This window comes from Sesamum indicum, linkage group LG10, assembly GCF_000512975.1.
Source record: "Sesamum indicum cultivar Zhongzhi No. 13 linkage group LG10, S_indicum_v1.0, whole genome shotgun sequence".
Classification (NCBI taxonomy): Eukaryota; Viridiplantae; Streptophyta; class Magnoliopsida; order Lamiales; family Pedaliaceae; genus Sesamum; species Sesamum indicum.
Genome location: NC_026154.1, coordinates 6,661,258 through 6,678,009, shown reverse-complemented (window position 1 = coordinate 6,678,009; position 16,752 = coordinate 6,661,258). Strand labels below are relative to the sequence as shown.

Below are 16,752 nucleotides of genomic sequence, written 5' to 3'. Positions count from 1 at the left end.
CAATCACATAAAAGCATGGGAATAAAACGAAATATTTGTTTAGGTGAGGACATAGAAGACATGGAATGTTAAAAGACAAAGGGAAGGAAAGAATAGACACATGAGTTCCATCAACAAGAACTTACCAAATTGTTTCTTTTAGCTACAGAATGAAATGTTTGAAAGGTAAGCCGCGGTTGTAAGGCTCTTCTCAAGCAACTTAGCTACAATCTTATTCACATCTAAATAAATTTATTTACATTGATTCTTACAGTGAAACTGTAATAAAAGCAACACATGCATTCCCTCTTCTTTCGCGGAGAACCTTTACAGTTGAAGTCCCAACTTATCAACCCAGAAACACACAAGCATATACATGTGTAGGTGGAAAATTCCAAACTAGGTGCCCCAAACTAGGTAGAAAATATTTTTGCTGGCAGACCCATTGATCAAGTTGTTACTCTGTCTCTTAAGCATTTCCTCTTGGGCAAAAACATCACCATCCTAGACGAAGTAGAAAAATTCAAATAAATAAAGGCACATACATGCTTTTGAAAATCTAGTGAATTCTAATACATCCTTCCGCACCAATGATTGCTGCACATGCATAAATAAAACTAATATCGCTAAACAATTTTCATGTTAGATTTTGCCAATTCAATTGATTAATTACCAACATGAGGTTTTTTTATGTACAAGAACTGTTTCCCCGTTACTTCACCAAAACTAACAAGATTTCGATGAGAGAACATTATTGGATGTGTATTTACACAAATACAGGGAGAAATGGTATAATCATGAAGAACAAACAAGGGAGGAAACATTAACGATGCATCACCAAGTAATCTGAAAATACAACAAAATCAATCTACATTTTGCAAGTCATGTTTCAAATTCAGTTACGTTCTCAGCCTTACTTGACCATGCAATCGTAGTACTTGCAAATTTTAACAAGATTTGGTTGAGTACAACTGTTACATCTAAAGATCTAACATGACCAGAGGGCCTCTTATTGACATAAGCCTGGAGCCTTCTGGAAATAAGATCAGATATATATGATGTGAAACTACGATCGTTTGTGTGGATCAAGAGTTAGGGACTTAGCATTGAATTGCAGAAAATGGTTAAAGCTGAACTGCTAAATTTGGAGTCAGTCTTACAAGTTGAAAGATAATTCACTGATGAAAATATAGTATCTTCACTCCATTAAGGTGATCTCGTCTAAAATTTATTACTAACTGAAAGAAAATGTTGTTGCCTGAAAGGATATAAGTCAAATATATGGTTACTTGGAACAAACTTACATCTCAACTACATATGTTTTTAATAGCCAAACTTCCTAAGGAACTTGAAAATTTTCTTTCTCTGTTTCTCTTATCAACATCAGACTGTAGTCGAGTTTAATTTATGCAGAGATGACTTTCAACCGTAATTTGTTATTCACACTAATTAGACTCTGGATCTCAGAAGAGAGTGCTTTGTGGCATTGGCCATCAAGGGACAGATGGAAGTGGGAAGGAATATCAGCAGTAAAAGGAAAAGATAACTTAGGCTAATGAATACTAATCTAGAAATAGACAATTAAAAAATCAAGATTTCTGAAACCTTTGGTAAACTGTAATGCTGTATCATCATAATGACAGAAAACTTACCAGGAGAGAGTATGCACGAGCAAGAGAGAGCAATGTCGGATACATATCCAAAACAGCAAGAGCAATGTCCTCAGTTACTTGTGGAACCTGTATTTAGAAAATACAAAAAGATTATCAAATTCTTCCATCTTATGTAACTGACAAAACAAGCATGTGATGGTCTCATGCGACCTTTTTGTCAAACTTCTTTACATCGAGAACTGTGTAACTGCTAGCTGGGTTGGATTGCAGAGTCCAACCAGCATAGCACTACTCCACTCATGGAAGTTTCAAATCAATACTCATTCAGCAATAAGATTTTTGTTTTACCATCTCTACCTGCTAGGTCTATGTGCTAACTCTGAGGAATCCCTCCTTCCCAACCACTAGAAAAAGTAGGACGGCAAAAATATAAAACAAGGGTCGGGGGTGGTCAAGTTAAGCAGAAAAAAAAGGCAGAAGTAAAAGAACAAAATAAAGTAATAAACATACATATAGCCAAGAGTCACTTGCGTTATCGCTAGCTTTATTATTGTCTGGAGATAGTATTTAAAAAAAAAAGGCTTCACGAGAACAGTCACATACATGTAGGCTAGCAAAATAACACAATCATATTGCCTGTATGTCTTGAATATCACTGATACCTGCATGAGTTGGACTGCAAATACATCACTAACTGTCATTTTGTCCAACTCCTCGCATGTTCTGATAAATTCGTCAAAAGGAGGGCAAACCCCAGCAAACTTCTGCTCAGAATCCAGAGATTTGTAGTATTGGTTTATTGATCGAGTAAGATAACCATACTTTTTCAATGTGTCTGCTAAGCCACTTGTTCTTTGCACATCAAACCCCTCCAAGATCTCAGTCGTGAAGCAACTGTCACAAGCAACTTACATAAGCCCTAAAAAAACTCTAACGAAACTATGATGCACTATAAGAAGACTACATAAATATGAGTAGAAATCAATTACAAGGATAAACTCCCAGTAGGAAATATGTTTACTCCTCTCCCGACATGATAATTAGGTCTTTTCTTGTAGTTAAACTCCATTTTCCATAAAGGATGATTTATATTAAAAGAAAGGTTGATATAGAAACATCATAAAACAACAGATTACACAGTGCTGCTTACGCTGTTTTGATGCTTTCAGCTGCCTCAGAGGAATTTGGATCACCTTCCACCAGATATATCATCTTCTTAAGCCCACATCTCTTTCAAATATCATTAAAATTTATCAAAGGAAAAGAAAGATAGATATTAATGATCATTCATACACCACAGCCAGATCCCTCAAGGCACGAGGAAAAATAACTTTCTAGGAAAATTTACAGAATTTGGAGATGTAGATACACAAACTCAAACAGACAGCTTTCAAGTTTAAAAAGCCTGAAACACATTTAAGTGGAAAATGAAAGAAGAGAAGTGATGATTTTGTATCATAAAAGAATTGGATGAAAATACTTGTATTACATAAAAATTGGAAGCTTTTGGACACCATTGGTTGTGCTATGGCAGTATGGCACTTGACTTTTCTTAAACAAGAGAAGAAAAAATTAATGGCATCTACTAAAACCTTCATTCTAAGAGAAAAACTACCACTGTCGAGGACTTTTCTTTCCATATTCCTGCCCTCATATAAGCCAAAAACATACATCTTTTTAGAGGACAAAAGTAGAAAAAGCTATTCTGTAATTAACAAATATATTTAGTAATTAGAATTAGGTGTCCCAATATTGCATGCATCTTCATGTATACATATTTCTTTTTTCAACTTCAGCTACTTCTATATCTAGTGTTCATGTGCTCAAACTTTGAAATGCATCATTTACCAAATATAAGGAAAAAAAGGTACCATATGCCAGATATCATTCCCAACAAAAATATGTGGCCATAGTTTGATAATGTGAGAATATACACTTAGAAAGTATCAACTGAGAACAAAAAGGAAAAGCAATCTATTAAAAACAACGATCAGATGCAAGGAATTTAAGAAAGAAACATTACCACCAGCCTCATTTTCTGATCTCGATATCTATTGTCCCTTATTGAGTGGCGTAAGTCCTCAACCTTCTTCCTTTCAACAATAAAATCAAGAACATATTCACTACCAAGATACTTATGGCGAGCTACCCAAATGCCATCACCCACAGGCAACCTTCTAACCTATAAAAGTGTCAAAAGTTAAATAATGTAACCAGATTAATGTGTGGATGTATGTGCCTTTATTGCAAGGCTAACAGCCTATGAGGGACACATGATACCACTTCAGTCAAGATCGCAATTCAGCAATGAAGGTGCTGAATTTTGCATTTGAAGAAAAAATATTGCATCAGCTATAAGACATTATGGACCTATATAACAAAGCCAGGCTGCAAAGGCAAGTGAGTAACAAAATCAGAGCTAAGATGATTGAGTTGCTTGGGGGTAGAACACAACAACTTGTGCTGACCTCTATCTGAATTTGAAACTGAGAACATATGTTCTCTATAATTTTCCTTGAACGCGATCTGTAACAGCATGAAGGATAGTATAAGAATTATAAATCAATGCAGGAGGACCTGAAATAATGTCTATACGAATCAGATTATACAGCAACACATGCCATGAAACTGAAGTAACAGGAGGAAAGCAGCTGGCAAATGTTTGAAGGGTCGTCGCAGGGGAGAATATAGAACAAAATGATTTTTATGCTAATATATGTGTATTTCTCAAAAATTAAACATATGGTTAGGAGCAAATAAGATTACATAACACCTTTAAGGCCATGAACAAATTCACACTGAACAGCTGTATTAAGACACCAAAATAAACTTAAAGCACACAGAAAGCATACAAACTTAAGACAGTTATGCTGCACTGACCCTTGCGTAGCAAATTGTTCCCGATTATCTAATATCAGAACTACTTCATATACATCCCCAAAGTTCTCCCCAAATGCCAAAGGAGGCATTGCTAAAGTATTTGGTTTAGGTTCTGATCCTCGAACATTGAGCTTGCTCACAGCATAATCCTGAACATCACATATAGGAACATGAAGAAAGTATCTAAAAACCAAATTAGACAAGCTCCTTAATTTAGTGAAATGGAATTCAAATCTAACAGAATACAATCTCTTCAGTGTTTTATAATGCTTACATGACAAATAAACAAAAAAGAAAGACCACGTACACTGATTTTCCATGTCAAATTTTCATACACAAGATTATGATCAAAGAAAAAGGCCACACAAATATTCCCAAAATGGTCTTGCAACTCCATCTATAAGGTGCTTGCACATTCTCTGTTTCTTACAGTAGCTAGTTTAGTACAAAAAAGGCAGGGTTCTGGACGAAAAATGAGAGAGAAAAAGAGGAAGAGGAAGAGAGTAATCAGGAATATAGAAACCGTGTAAGTTACAATTATATCCAAATCCTTCTTTTCCTAGTCCACAGTCTGATACGGGTTTATTGGATATTATTGGTACTTCGCCTGCTAAAGCCCCTCCAACTTTTGTATTGAAAGAAAAAGCTTGCAAGGAGGGACAGCTGACATAATCCTACTTTCTCACCCCTTTTTCTAATAAAAAAGCATGGTATCTCCCATTTACTGGACTTTGTCCCCACCGGTTCCCAACCCAAAAAAGGACAGGCCAGTACAAGACCACCTTTGGCAATCTAAAATAGAACTTACAGTAGATGAGCAAGCTTTCAAATTACATGATCTCCGTGCAAAATCATGAAGGGTTGACTTTTGGTTGCTAGATGCAGCAATATCTTGCGGTTGTATATTCTCACCAGCATACAACCCTGCTTGACCTGAGATAAAAGGCAAGAAAAATAAGCTAATAATGAAAAATCCAGCTTCTGGTAGGGGGTTGGGGTGGGGAGAGAGAGATTACTACCACTTGAATGTTGGTCTGATGATGGCATAGAATGATGGTCATCAGTCATAGATTTGGGTACAGAAGTTGAACCATAAATGTCATCTTCTCGAAGGCGACAAAGGACAGATGGCCAAAGTGAAGATATCTCCTTTCTTTGGGATGTTTCTTTAACCTCAGAGAAAGCACGGATGATTTGTTCCCTAGAAAACCCCATGCTGACAAACTACCAAAAAGAAAATGAAAAACATGAAAGCACTAGTTAATGAAAGAAAAATGAACAGTGAAAAGATTAAAGAATAAAGTGCCATACGATGCAAGAGGATTACAAAAATAATAAAGTGCCATATGATGCAAAGAAACAAATTGATGTCTTTGTATAACTAGCTTAAACTATCTGCTGACAAGGCCCAGTCACCCAACATGAATCAGCTACATAAATGAACTCATTCTAAAAAGTATGATAAAAGTAAGATGAGATCCCTTGAATAGGTTCAAACCCTAAGAAACTTGCAATACAAGTGAATTCAGAATGGACCTTATCAAGATATTCGGTGGGCACATCTATTGATATCTTCGGCTTCTTCAAATTAATAACTGCCGCGTTTCCAACCGAAGCGCCATTAATACACTCTACATCTGGGTCACCTTGTACATCCACTCTCGACTTTTTTCTTTGGTTGAAGTTCGGACATCCTTCCACACCATCCAAACTCTTATTTGCATCATTTATATTAGACCTCAATAGGCATTCACGTGCTACTTCCTTCCCTTCTTCAGTCAGCATATACCTGCATGCATAGTCATCAGAAGCATAGAAAGTTAACAGTTAGATCTATATCCAAATCAAAATGTCACAGACGGGTGCATCATTTCAGTTCATTAATTTGTTATCAAACAAGTCCCTGAGCGTGAAATGGAACGCTACTGCTTCTGAATATTGCCCATTTTATGTACCTTTGTTATTGTCTTCATAGAAAATAAAATGCAGCATAAACTCAACTATATGTGAGATAATCTTGCAAGAATTCAACATTATTTGTTTATCTAAGAATATCTAATTTAGGTTGGAACCCTTGCTTGAGCAACATGGTGGAATGTAAAAGATGTATAGCATTGAATGATGATAATAAATTATTTTTACTCAATTGATAACACTTGTTATTGAAGTGATAAATATAGGTTTACCTTTTGATTTCATGCAATTTCAACCCAGAAAGTACACAGGCTAAAGATTAAAGTGGGATAAACCACACATGAACTAGACACATAAATATCAGACAGTGGACAACAAATGTCACTCCACCAGCTTTTGTTCATTCTTTTCATGTACTTCTGTACAGCTTCTGTTTCAATGTGAATGGATCTAAGGCCCCCGTCAAAGTATATTTGACAAGCATTACGGATCATGAATGCGGGTAGGAGAGGGTGATTATGTTATTCTCTCTTCTTTTATTACCTGTTTCCAAAACTAGACATGGAAAGTATTGCAATAAAGGGGACTACAAAATGATTGAGCCAGCATACTTAGCCGGGCAGCTCGACTTCACGACAAGGCCTCTAGATATCAATGTTTTCATGCAGTTCCATCCACTGTACCAATCCCTTGGTGAGCTCCCAAAGTGTCCAGCTTTCCCTTTTGCCTTTTCTGGACTAGATGCAGAAACAAAAACATGATGAAAACAAAAAACTTAATACAAGAACCAGGTACAGAGATCATTCTTTAATTAAAACATCAAAATTACGCAATTGGCACACGAGACAATCCGCTTGTTTCAGCCGCATCAATGAGTTCCTGTTTGCACATAAATTCATTCCCATTTTCTGTCCCCCTAATCCAGATGATAAGAAAACAAAAAAGATCATAATGATAATGTTAATTAGTCTAAGATGAAGAAAACCACAAAATTATATAAAGAAATAAAATAAAAAGGAATAGTTATAATTATAAAGGGGAAAAGAAATATGACAATTAAGGCCCTAACACCATTTACCTGAAGAGTGAAATCAGTAGGGCATAGGCGACAGAATTCTTTTGTGGGATATAGCGCCTTGGTCCCTTTTTCTTATTTCCTAATAGTGTTAAGTAGTCAAGTACACAGACAAGAATCCATTACAAGGAACAATATGTTTGAATCACTAAACACCCTTATCTTTCATCTTATTGTATTACAGAACTTACCCTTTTTGGTCAATTCATCGTTCTCAGAAGAACCAGAATCGGTCTCAAAAAACCCTTTCATTTGCTTCAAAATCCACTTACCTACACCCCTATAATCACATACAAGATTCCAATCAATAAAATATTTCTTTTGTTTACTTTCACTGATCTTACTCTACATTGGAGAGAACCATATTGACCTTAGAATACAATACCAATGGATTACTCCAAAAGGAAATAAAGAAAAAATTAACATCTACAATCACTCCGCAGAACTTTTAGGTAACACATATCTTCTCATTGCCCAAATTTCTCTAGAACAAAATTACTCAGATGTCACAAGAACAGAACTTCATTTAGAGAGTAAATTGAAACCACACAAGAACGGAGCTGCTGGCAAACAAGATACAACTTGTTAATCCATCATGTGCCCTGTAGCAGTTAAAGGGAGAGTACAATTTCTTTAAACAGAATTTGTGTTTAGCATTCCTCAACGAGAACACCCAGAAGAACAAAAACTAATCTTTAAGGATAAACTAAAATTCAACTTATGCAAGGGAAAAAAAAACCACTTAAGAACTAATTGAGAGGCTACGAAAGTAGATGAAGGCGCAATCTTTCCACGAGGAACTCTCTTTCATTCCCCATTTCCCAAATGAATCCCCATATAAGAATAACATGATGAATTAACCATGCAAATTAGAAATTGAAGAGCTTTCACTCACTTAATTTGGGACAAGTCCCTTAGGGTTTTGATAGGGGTTTTGCAATTGCAAATGTTCGAATATGCCTTGGAAAGCGTCATATCCATATTTTCTGAAATGCCCTTGGCACTCTGCGCTAATTCTTGCCGCTTGTTCAACAAGTAGGCTGCCACCTCTTCGTTTCCCGGGCATACAGCCTTATTTCGATTCTCCATTTCCCCAACTTCAGTGGGTCCAGGCTTTTGGGGTGCGAATTCAGATCGATTTGGGTTTGTTTTCGCTAGGACATGCAGTCTGAATACATCCTCAGATGTATTTGTATAAAAATGGCGCCAGGGTTCCTTGATTTGAACTTGTAGAACTAGGATGTAGGGGAAACATTATTGCAATTTGGTCCCCTTGGTTTAGTTCCATTACAAAATGAACCCATTTAATAACTTAAATTTTTTTCCTAAAATAACCCTCATTCTCAAGCTATTTACAACCCTAACCAAATATTGTTGAATTAAAAATCTCATTACACGTTTCTTGAAGAAGCTTGGCTAGCACAGTCGATTGTGCAGCCTGGAGGCGGCGACTGGATAGGGAGGTGGCCCGCGGCGGACTTGGGCGGGGGTGGCGTAGGCCGAGAGGGAGACGCTGGTGGGTGCGGGAGGCTGGAGCCAGCCGAAGATGGCGTTAGCGGCACGAGGCAAATCAGGCGGAGATGGCCGGTGGTTGAACTACGGCGCGTTAAGTAGGTGCGCGGGCACGGGCTGCAGAGGGAACTTGGGCTGGAGAGTTGCGGCGGTCCCGAAGTTGAAAAAAACGACCTCGGGTTTTCCATTTGTTGAGATTTTTGGTTTTTTTTTAAACTTTTGCGAAAAGCTAAAGCAAAATGGAGAAAACCTAAAAAAAAGAAACACTATGTTTGTTTTCATTTCCAACTTATTTTTTGACTTGTTCATTTCCAACTTATTTTCGAAACAAGTCAAAACATACCCAATATTTGTCATCATTAAAAAACACCTTATTTAGGTGTTTTTAACTGTTTTAGCATAAAAACATACATATATATATACACATATATATACATAAATATATATAAAAAAAGGCATGATTTGACAATGAATAGTAATTTTTGTCTCCCAAAATACAACATTAAACATATAATACTTATTTTAAATTATCTCCAAAGACATGATTTGACAACGAATAGTAATTTTTGTCTCCCAAAACACAACATTAAATATATAATACTTATTTTAAATTATCTCCAAAAACAAAATCAAACATACATACTATCTCTAACACACACTTGTTTATTTTTGTTTTTCTCTCTCTATTTTCACAAAACATAACAAAACACTCAAAAAATGAATCCAAACATTATGAAATAATTCCATAAAAGCTCCGTGTGTTTTAAAAATTCGGCTAATAACCTCCCGTATTAAAAATGAATACAAAAAAATTCCTATATTTTTTGAAATGATGCACATGCACCTCTTCTGTCATTTCTCTTTAAAAACGTCAATTTTTATTGTGATTTGCTTGTTATGTCTTTATTTTAGTAGTCATTGATCTTTTCCATTAAAGATGAATGGCCTAGATTTAAATGATTTATAAAATATATTTTGTATTTATATATAAATTACACACAGTTAGTTACATAAATGTATATAGTTATATATATAACAATTATACTCGGTGTCGCCTCGATCGCTCGCCTTTCGACAAATTTAGGAGGGCTTAGATCTGGGCGACGATAACTCAATGTCGCTAGCCAATGTTCACCCATATACCACGGGAGGTGGAGGTCGAGAGGAAGAAGCGGAGGCGCGGGGTGCAGGGTGGCTGGCGATTTGGTGAAGAAGACATAATTTCAAAAAATATCTAACACAAAAATTAAATCAACTAAAAATATTTTAGAAATAAAATCATGTTGTTTTAAAAATTTATAAATAATATCAAATAATCTTAAAATTTTGATATTAATATATATAAAATATGTATAATATTTGCATTTGATGTAATAATATTTTTTATATATAAATATTGATGAGTACTATTTTTTTAGCACATATCATGCCTTTTTTCAATAAAATATAGCAAATATAAATAATTTATCAAAAACAATAAAGACAGGGATAATTTTATAAATTCAAAAGGAATAAAAGTTGAAAATTTATCAAAAAGTTATCCCATTCGCGTGTCAGGCACTTGTAAATAACTCTTCGGGTTTTTTTTTTTTTTTTACAAAAAGAGTCTTTTTTGCATATTTATAATTATACGGGTCTTTTATGACTATTTAATTAACACAGGTAAATTTTTAGCAATTTCTCCATTTCACGGGCGGGGGGGGGGGGGGGGGGGGGGGGGGGGGGGAGGGGGTTAATACTCAATTTTCCCAAAAACTAAAGAAAAACAGCAAATGGGACATGTGATTTGTTTGGTCCCTCGTGATATACGACCAATAAACATGTTACAAACTGACATATTTTTGCCACATTCCTAATTTCATCATTTTTTTCTAGGGATAATTACATTTCTTTCTCTTGAGATTTGATGTAATTACGTAAATCCTCTGTAGTTTGAAAATTTATATTTAACACTCCTGAGGTTTGCTTCCGTCTAACAAATGATTCTCTTCGTCAGTCAAAATTCACCGAATTTGTTGATATTAACAAAAAAATCAAAAAAAAAATCTATGCTTACCCTTATAGCATGTTTTTTTATGACCAAATTACCCTCGTACATCTTCACGCGTTAATGCATGTAATACTTAGAATAGATGATCAGAAAGCCAATTAGATTGGTTATTTTGTAATCTATTTAAGCAAATTCTTTTTCTATTTTGTAATATTGAATTAAATGAATAAGAGTAAGTATTCATTTGGCCTTACTTTGTTGTTCTTACTCATGTAATTTACGTACACTGCAACAAAGCTCACAGATCACTAATCAATAAATGAAGTTGGGTTGTGCATTTTTGAAAACCAACTTCCGACGTTTTGATCTAAAATGTTCCAAGTCGAAAACCTTGAAAATGGACATCGAGGGTTCTATTGAGAATTGCACTAAATATTGCATCCATATGATGGGTGTTGTATTTCATAGGCGACATACATATGAAACGTCTATGTAATTTTAGTAGGTAGTTGACAAAGGTTGTCAAGCCGACTGAACTAACTCGCGGTGAGTCGTCATATGAAAGCCTATAAGGCTTAATCGGTATGACTTGAACTCCTCGGCTCCTATAGTATGGGTTTAGTCCTCAAACTTGAGGATCCACGCATTCTCATATATAGGACGACTATATCTAGGGCCTGGTAAAAGATGACCATGTTCTTATGTATTTATTATAAGCCTTGTTCCAGTGCAGTAAGAACATGTATAAACATTGGTGAGTTCTAAGAGAGGATTCATTGCCTATCATGAGATGATAGCTATCTACTATGCGTTTTGATATGTATTGTACTCTCGGGAGTCTGTGGCCATAGCCGGTGATCAAATATGAAAGTGATTTTCTATATTGATCAAGTGCAGAAACATAATAAGAATATTAAGCATAGATGTCTAGTCTAGGAGGGGAACCGCTAACCAATTCCATGCCCTAGACTAAAACCGGGAGATGGCCGATGGAAGGACCATACCCCTATGGCACTCGGTAGCCTTAAGGTTCACGTCATTTTTACCTATTCTCTAGTGGCATGGACCGTTGCTAGATAGCCACCTATGGTGACGAGTGCTTTCGAATTAAGTGTTAATCGAAAATAATTAATTAAATATAATTTAATTAATCTAGCACAAAAATTTTTGTCATTAAAGTATATATTAATACAATCCCAAGTCTAGCTGATGGTAAACCTACAGAGTCATACAAAACACCAGCCAAGAAAATAGTAGAATTAATTATGAATTAATTCTAAAATGAGTGAATTAATTTAAAAAGTTTAAATTAATTCGAGAAATTAAATGATACAATCATTTAAATGTGAAAACCCATGTGATAGGAAGTCCAAGATTTAATTAAGAGATTAATAAAATTTGAGTTAGATTTAATTAAGTTCATAAGATCAATTTTAATTGAACCAGATGAATTAATTAATATGATCAACTGGTTAGAATTTAAACTTGGTAATTTAATGATATTAAATAAATCGGGTTAGGCTCAATATTTGATGAATTAATTAATTGGGCTATGGGTTAGGATTTATTTGATAAGAACAAATAAATTCCATTTGAGCTTTTAAAATTTGATTGGATTAATTCTATGGAGGCCCAAACCTATGAGTTTAATTTATTTTCAAATTAAACCCAATAAGATACATATATATATATGTAGCCCTAACTTGAATATATATATATATATATATATATTTATACATAATATACATATATATGTGTGTGTGTATGAAGTTGTAAAGATGAGGGAGTTATTGCTTGAGTACTTATGATAATAGTACCATGGGAGCACACATTGTACCTATTTTTGACTTGACATTCAATGTATACATGTATACGTACAACAAGCACATAAATGTTTCTTGTGTGTGTATAATGTATAAACTGTGTATATGTCCTCCCTCATACTTATTATTTTGACTTCTCTCTTCTCCCTCTCTTTTCTCTCTATTCTTGTTCTTCTTGAACTAGTTTCAAGTTAGAGCAATGTCATCTTGAATTTGATATACTAAGTTAATTATATAACCAAGTTTCTTATACTACATACACTTTATTTCTAACAAGATTTAGTCTAGACCACCTTGTGGTGTAGTACCTTGCGGTATAGTGTGTGTTCGACATAGAGGAAATCTCGTTGGTCTTTGCGTGAACACACAGTTGGAAGAGAAAAAGAATCTTCAACTCGAAAAAGTAAAATTCCGTGATTATATTTCCTTCACTTTATGTTACAAGAGTCACTTATTTTATTCCAAACTTGTTTTATGCTTGTTGATTGTTGAACTCCCTGAATCAAAGGATTAGTTCCTTTCAATTTAAAATTTAAATATGCTTATTTTCATGTTTCCGTTGCGTTCTTACCAAGTCTTGGGCCATATTGATTTTTTCAGTAAGGAGGTATATCTTCAACATTATAAGGGTAGTTTAGTCCGGAAAAATTATTTGACTTGCAATAAGTTAGTTTTAAGTCAAACAAGGGTAAATATCAATTTTTATTCAGTCTTTTTGTTAATATCAATAAACTTAATGAATTTTGACTAACGTGGGACTTATTTGTTAGATACAAGCAAACACCATAAGTGTTAAATGTAACTTTCCAAATCACAAGAAGTTTATGAGTAATTACCCCAAACCTCATGGGAGGAAAGTGTAATTATCCCTTTTTGTTATATCCCATTCCTACAAGCAAACGAGGCCTAAGGGTATAAGTTGAATTGAGTTGCCTGCTTGTTTTCAGTTCGATTCAAACTCGAGATTATTCAAGCTCAATTTTTTTAGTATTGTGCTTGAGTTCTATTTTATATGTTTATTCAAGCATGCGAGCTTTCTTTAATTTTTAAATATTTTTTTGATAAATAATTATCATTGATATATTATATAAAAAAATAAAAAGCATAAATTATTTAGTATGGTTTTGTTCGACTTCTAATGCTCCCAATTCTCAAAACGACGCCTTCTCTTTCACCGAACTCCCAAGTTTCAATCGACAACTAGTCTTCGTCGTGGCGTCACAACATCGGCCCATCCTCACAAACACTATCAAGGCATATTTCTCTACTCAAGTTCACAAAATGTGCTTTCGAGCCTGGCTTGAGCTCGAGCATGGGCCATAAATTTTGTTCGAGCTTGATTTGAATTCGACTTATTTCCACCCTTAAAGTGATTTGATTGTCTTAATTGATGTATGATCTAAAGTCAAATTTGTCAAATAATTGCATAATTCATCATAGTTATTGATTATACAATAACTGATTTTAAATATTTATTTTAGATTAACAATTTTATAATTGATTATACAAAAATAGACTGTAACTAAATTTCAAAGCTAACATGATGGTAGCATAATTAAAAGGGGAAAAGTATTATTTTAGTTCCTAAGTATGTCTAATTTTAATTTTAGTCCGATAACTATGTTCATTTTTATTTAAATTCAGTAACTTATGAAATTGCTTACTTTTAGTCCTCTAACAGATTTTCGGATAATTTTACCCCTATGCAACTTTTGAAAAGCAGTTTTAGTCCATATGCACTCATAGGGGTAAAATTATCCGAAAATCTAACAGATGACTAAAAGTAAGCAATTTCGTAAGTTACTGGACCTAAACAAAAATGAGCATAATTATCGGACTAAAATTAAAATTAGGCATACTTAGTGAACTAAAATAATATTTTTTCCTAATTAAAAGCTACAAATTGTAACTTTTATCAAAATGTGATTATTTTGATATAAAGTAATTTGGGCGTGTCTATTAAAATTGAGCCAAAAAATTACGTTTGCAATCAAAACACAGATCTGACAACTCAATCATAGGAATGGACATTAAAGGGTTACTTGCAGTTGCCTATAACTTAAATGCTTATTACTTTTTCGTTATAATTAAGTTGAACAAAATATTTCTATTTTACAATTATGTTTTTGAAACGTGTAGCTAATTATAATTTTTTTCTACTATAATTAGATAAACAAAAAGGTTTGTTGTCTGCTTTTGGAAATGTATTCTCAGGTGCTGACAACAGATTTTGTGTTAGACACCTTCATAGAAATACGAAAACAGTAGGATGGAAAGACTTGGCATATAAAAGAGCCTTGTAGTTGTAGCCACAACAACCATGACCAAGAGTTTGATCAGTATATGACTAAAATTGGGGAATTAGATGTGAAATGCTCTGAATGGCTCATTGAAAAACCTACAGAACATTGGTTGAGGTCACACTTTAACCCATTCCCAAAATGGGACATTTTATTAAACAACCCCTATGTGAATCTTTTAATAGCAGTGTACTGGATGCACGAGAAAAGCCAATGTTGACCATGTTAGGGTGATTACGAGAGTATTTGATGACAAGAATGAAATAGAATAGGGATAGAGTATAGAAAGTGGGTTGGCAAAAGAAACTCTATCCGAAGATTAAGAAGATTGTGGAGAAAAACATGGAAAGTGTCGCAGATTGTATTCCAATCAAGTAAAATGATTGGAATTATGAAATATCATGTTTTGATGGATTCAGGTATACTGTTCATGGTTAGTTTATTTTATTTTGATCTTGGTACACTGTTTATTTGAAATCACATACATGTTCATGAAGAAGATGGAAATTGTGTGGCATCCCATGTAAGCCTCAAACGCTTGATCAGACGACTTTGTGCACTCAGCTACCATGTGAAAACTTACTACAAAGTGTATGAGCCAGCCATGATGAACAACAGTAGATTGTGGGAGAAGACTGGATATATTCCATCATTCCCTAATAATTTTGGGAGAAAAAGAGAAGGCCAAAAAATATAAAAAGCCTTCTGCAGACAAAAACCCTAAAGAAAAGAAGAAAACAAACACGTAGAAAGGGTCAATTAAGCAAAATAAGCAAAGATGGAAAGTGCATTGTCATTTCTGTGGTGGAGAAGGGCATAATAAGAAAGAGTGCAAACAGAGGTAGAAGGATTTCCTCCGGACGAAGAAGGCAGACACAACCGTAAGAGGATATGACTCAAGCAAATGAAATTCTATTGTAAAAGCAAGACACTCAACCTGAGCAAGAGGTCAAACCACTCATTCTCAAGTGAAGTTAACTAAAAAGTGGAGTGTTTCATTTGATTCTGTCACATGCATTGTTTTATTTATTTATTTGTTTCTTGCTCATAGTTTACAAGTTTATTTATTTAATATAGATTTAACAAAGAATTAAACAGAGAAAATACATCAGAAATAGGCAAAAAAAAATTATATAACATCGACCATTACACAAAAATTAAATTGCATGAAACCAAATACTAAATCGAAAATAAATAATATAAAAAGACCATAAAACAACCAAATAAATGAAGAAAGAACGGCAAAAATAGATTGAAAGTAGGTTAAAAATAAGATTGAGACCCACCATTTTCACGGTAAAAAAGCTATTTTTGGCCCGCCAAACAGGCCTCGGTTAACAACCACGTGCTTCTTCGTTAGTGGCTAACATAAAAGTATTGAATTTACTCTCAGAGGCTGAATTATGATACCTACTTAAGCTATTTTTCAAATTTTAGTACTAAAATTGCAACATGCCTTATATAATGGTACTAAATTGCAATTTTCTCCTTTTCTTTTAACTTCTAATTTCCAAAACTTTAAGAGACCAAACTATAATTATTTCTTTGGGTAAATATCACTTTTGGTCCCTCAACTATGCCACTTATTCATATTTAGTCCCTTATATTTCTTACTCATCAAATTTAGTCCCTCAAATTTATAGATTTCATCAATTTTGGTCCCTTC

General features: G+C 34.2%; 1 protein-coding gene across 2 annotated transcripts; it reads right to left on the bottom strand.

Moving 5' to 3' along the window:
* On the bottom strand, window positions 57-9,264 carry LOC105172157 (crossover junction endonuclease MUS81). 2 transcript variants are annotated; one of them, XM_011093510.2, is made up of 16 exons: window positions 8,357-9,264; window positions 7,653-7,741; window positions 7,465-7,543; window positions 7,216-7,302; window positions 6,998-7,123; window positions 6,009-6,261; window positions 5,492-5,696; window positions 5,281-5,405; window positions 4,473-4,621; window positions 4,061-4,118; window positions 3,616-3,774; window positions 2,743-2,822; window positions 2,415-2,486; window positions 2,255-2,315; window positions 1,632-1,718; window positions 57-483 (listed from the first exon to the last, which is right to left on the bottom strand). In XM_011093510.2, exons 1-16 carry the CDS (start codon window positions 8,548-8,550, stop codon window positions 379-381), a joined length of 1,929 nt encoding a protein of 642 aa, XP_011091812.1. In that variant the 5' UTR covers window positions 8,551-9,264; the 3' UTR covers window positions 57-378. The 2 variants fall into 2 exon arrangements, with proteins under 2 accessions (XP_011091812.1, XP_011091811.1); XM_011093509.2 differs by having other exon boundaries at window positions 60-483; window positions 2,255-2,486; window positions 8,357-9,262.

Excerpts from the sequence above, each read along its gene's own strand:
- LOC105172157 (XM_011093509.2), bottom strand. The coding sequence starts at position 8,550 with ATGGAGAATCGAAATAAGGCTGTATGCCCGGGAAACGAAGAGGTGGCA. Across the intron at positions 7,544-7,652 it reads CGATGAATTGACCAAAAAGG|GAAATAAGAAAAAGGGACCA; the intron begins GTAAGTTCTGTA and ends TAACACTATTAG. Across the intron at positions 5,406-5,491 it reads ATCAGACCAACATTCAAGTG|GTCAAGCAGGGTTGTATGCT; the intron begins GTAGTAATCTCT and ends CTTTTATCTCAG.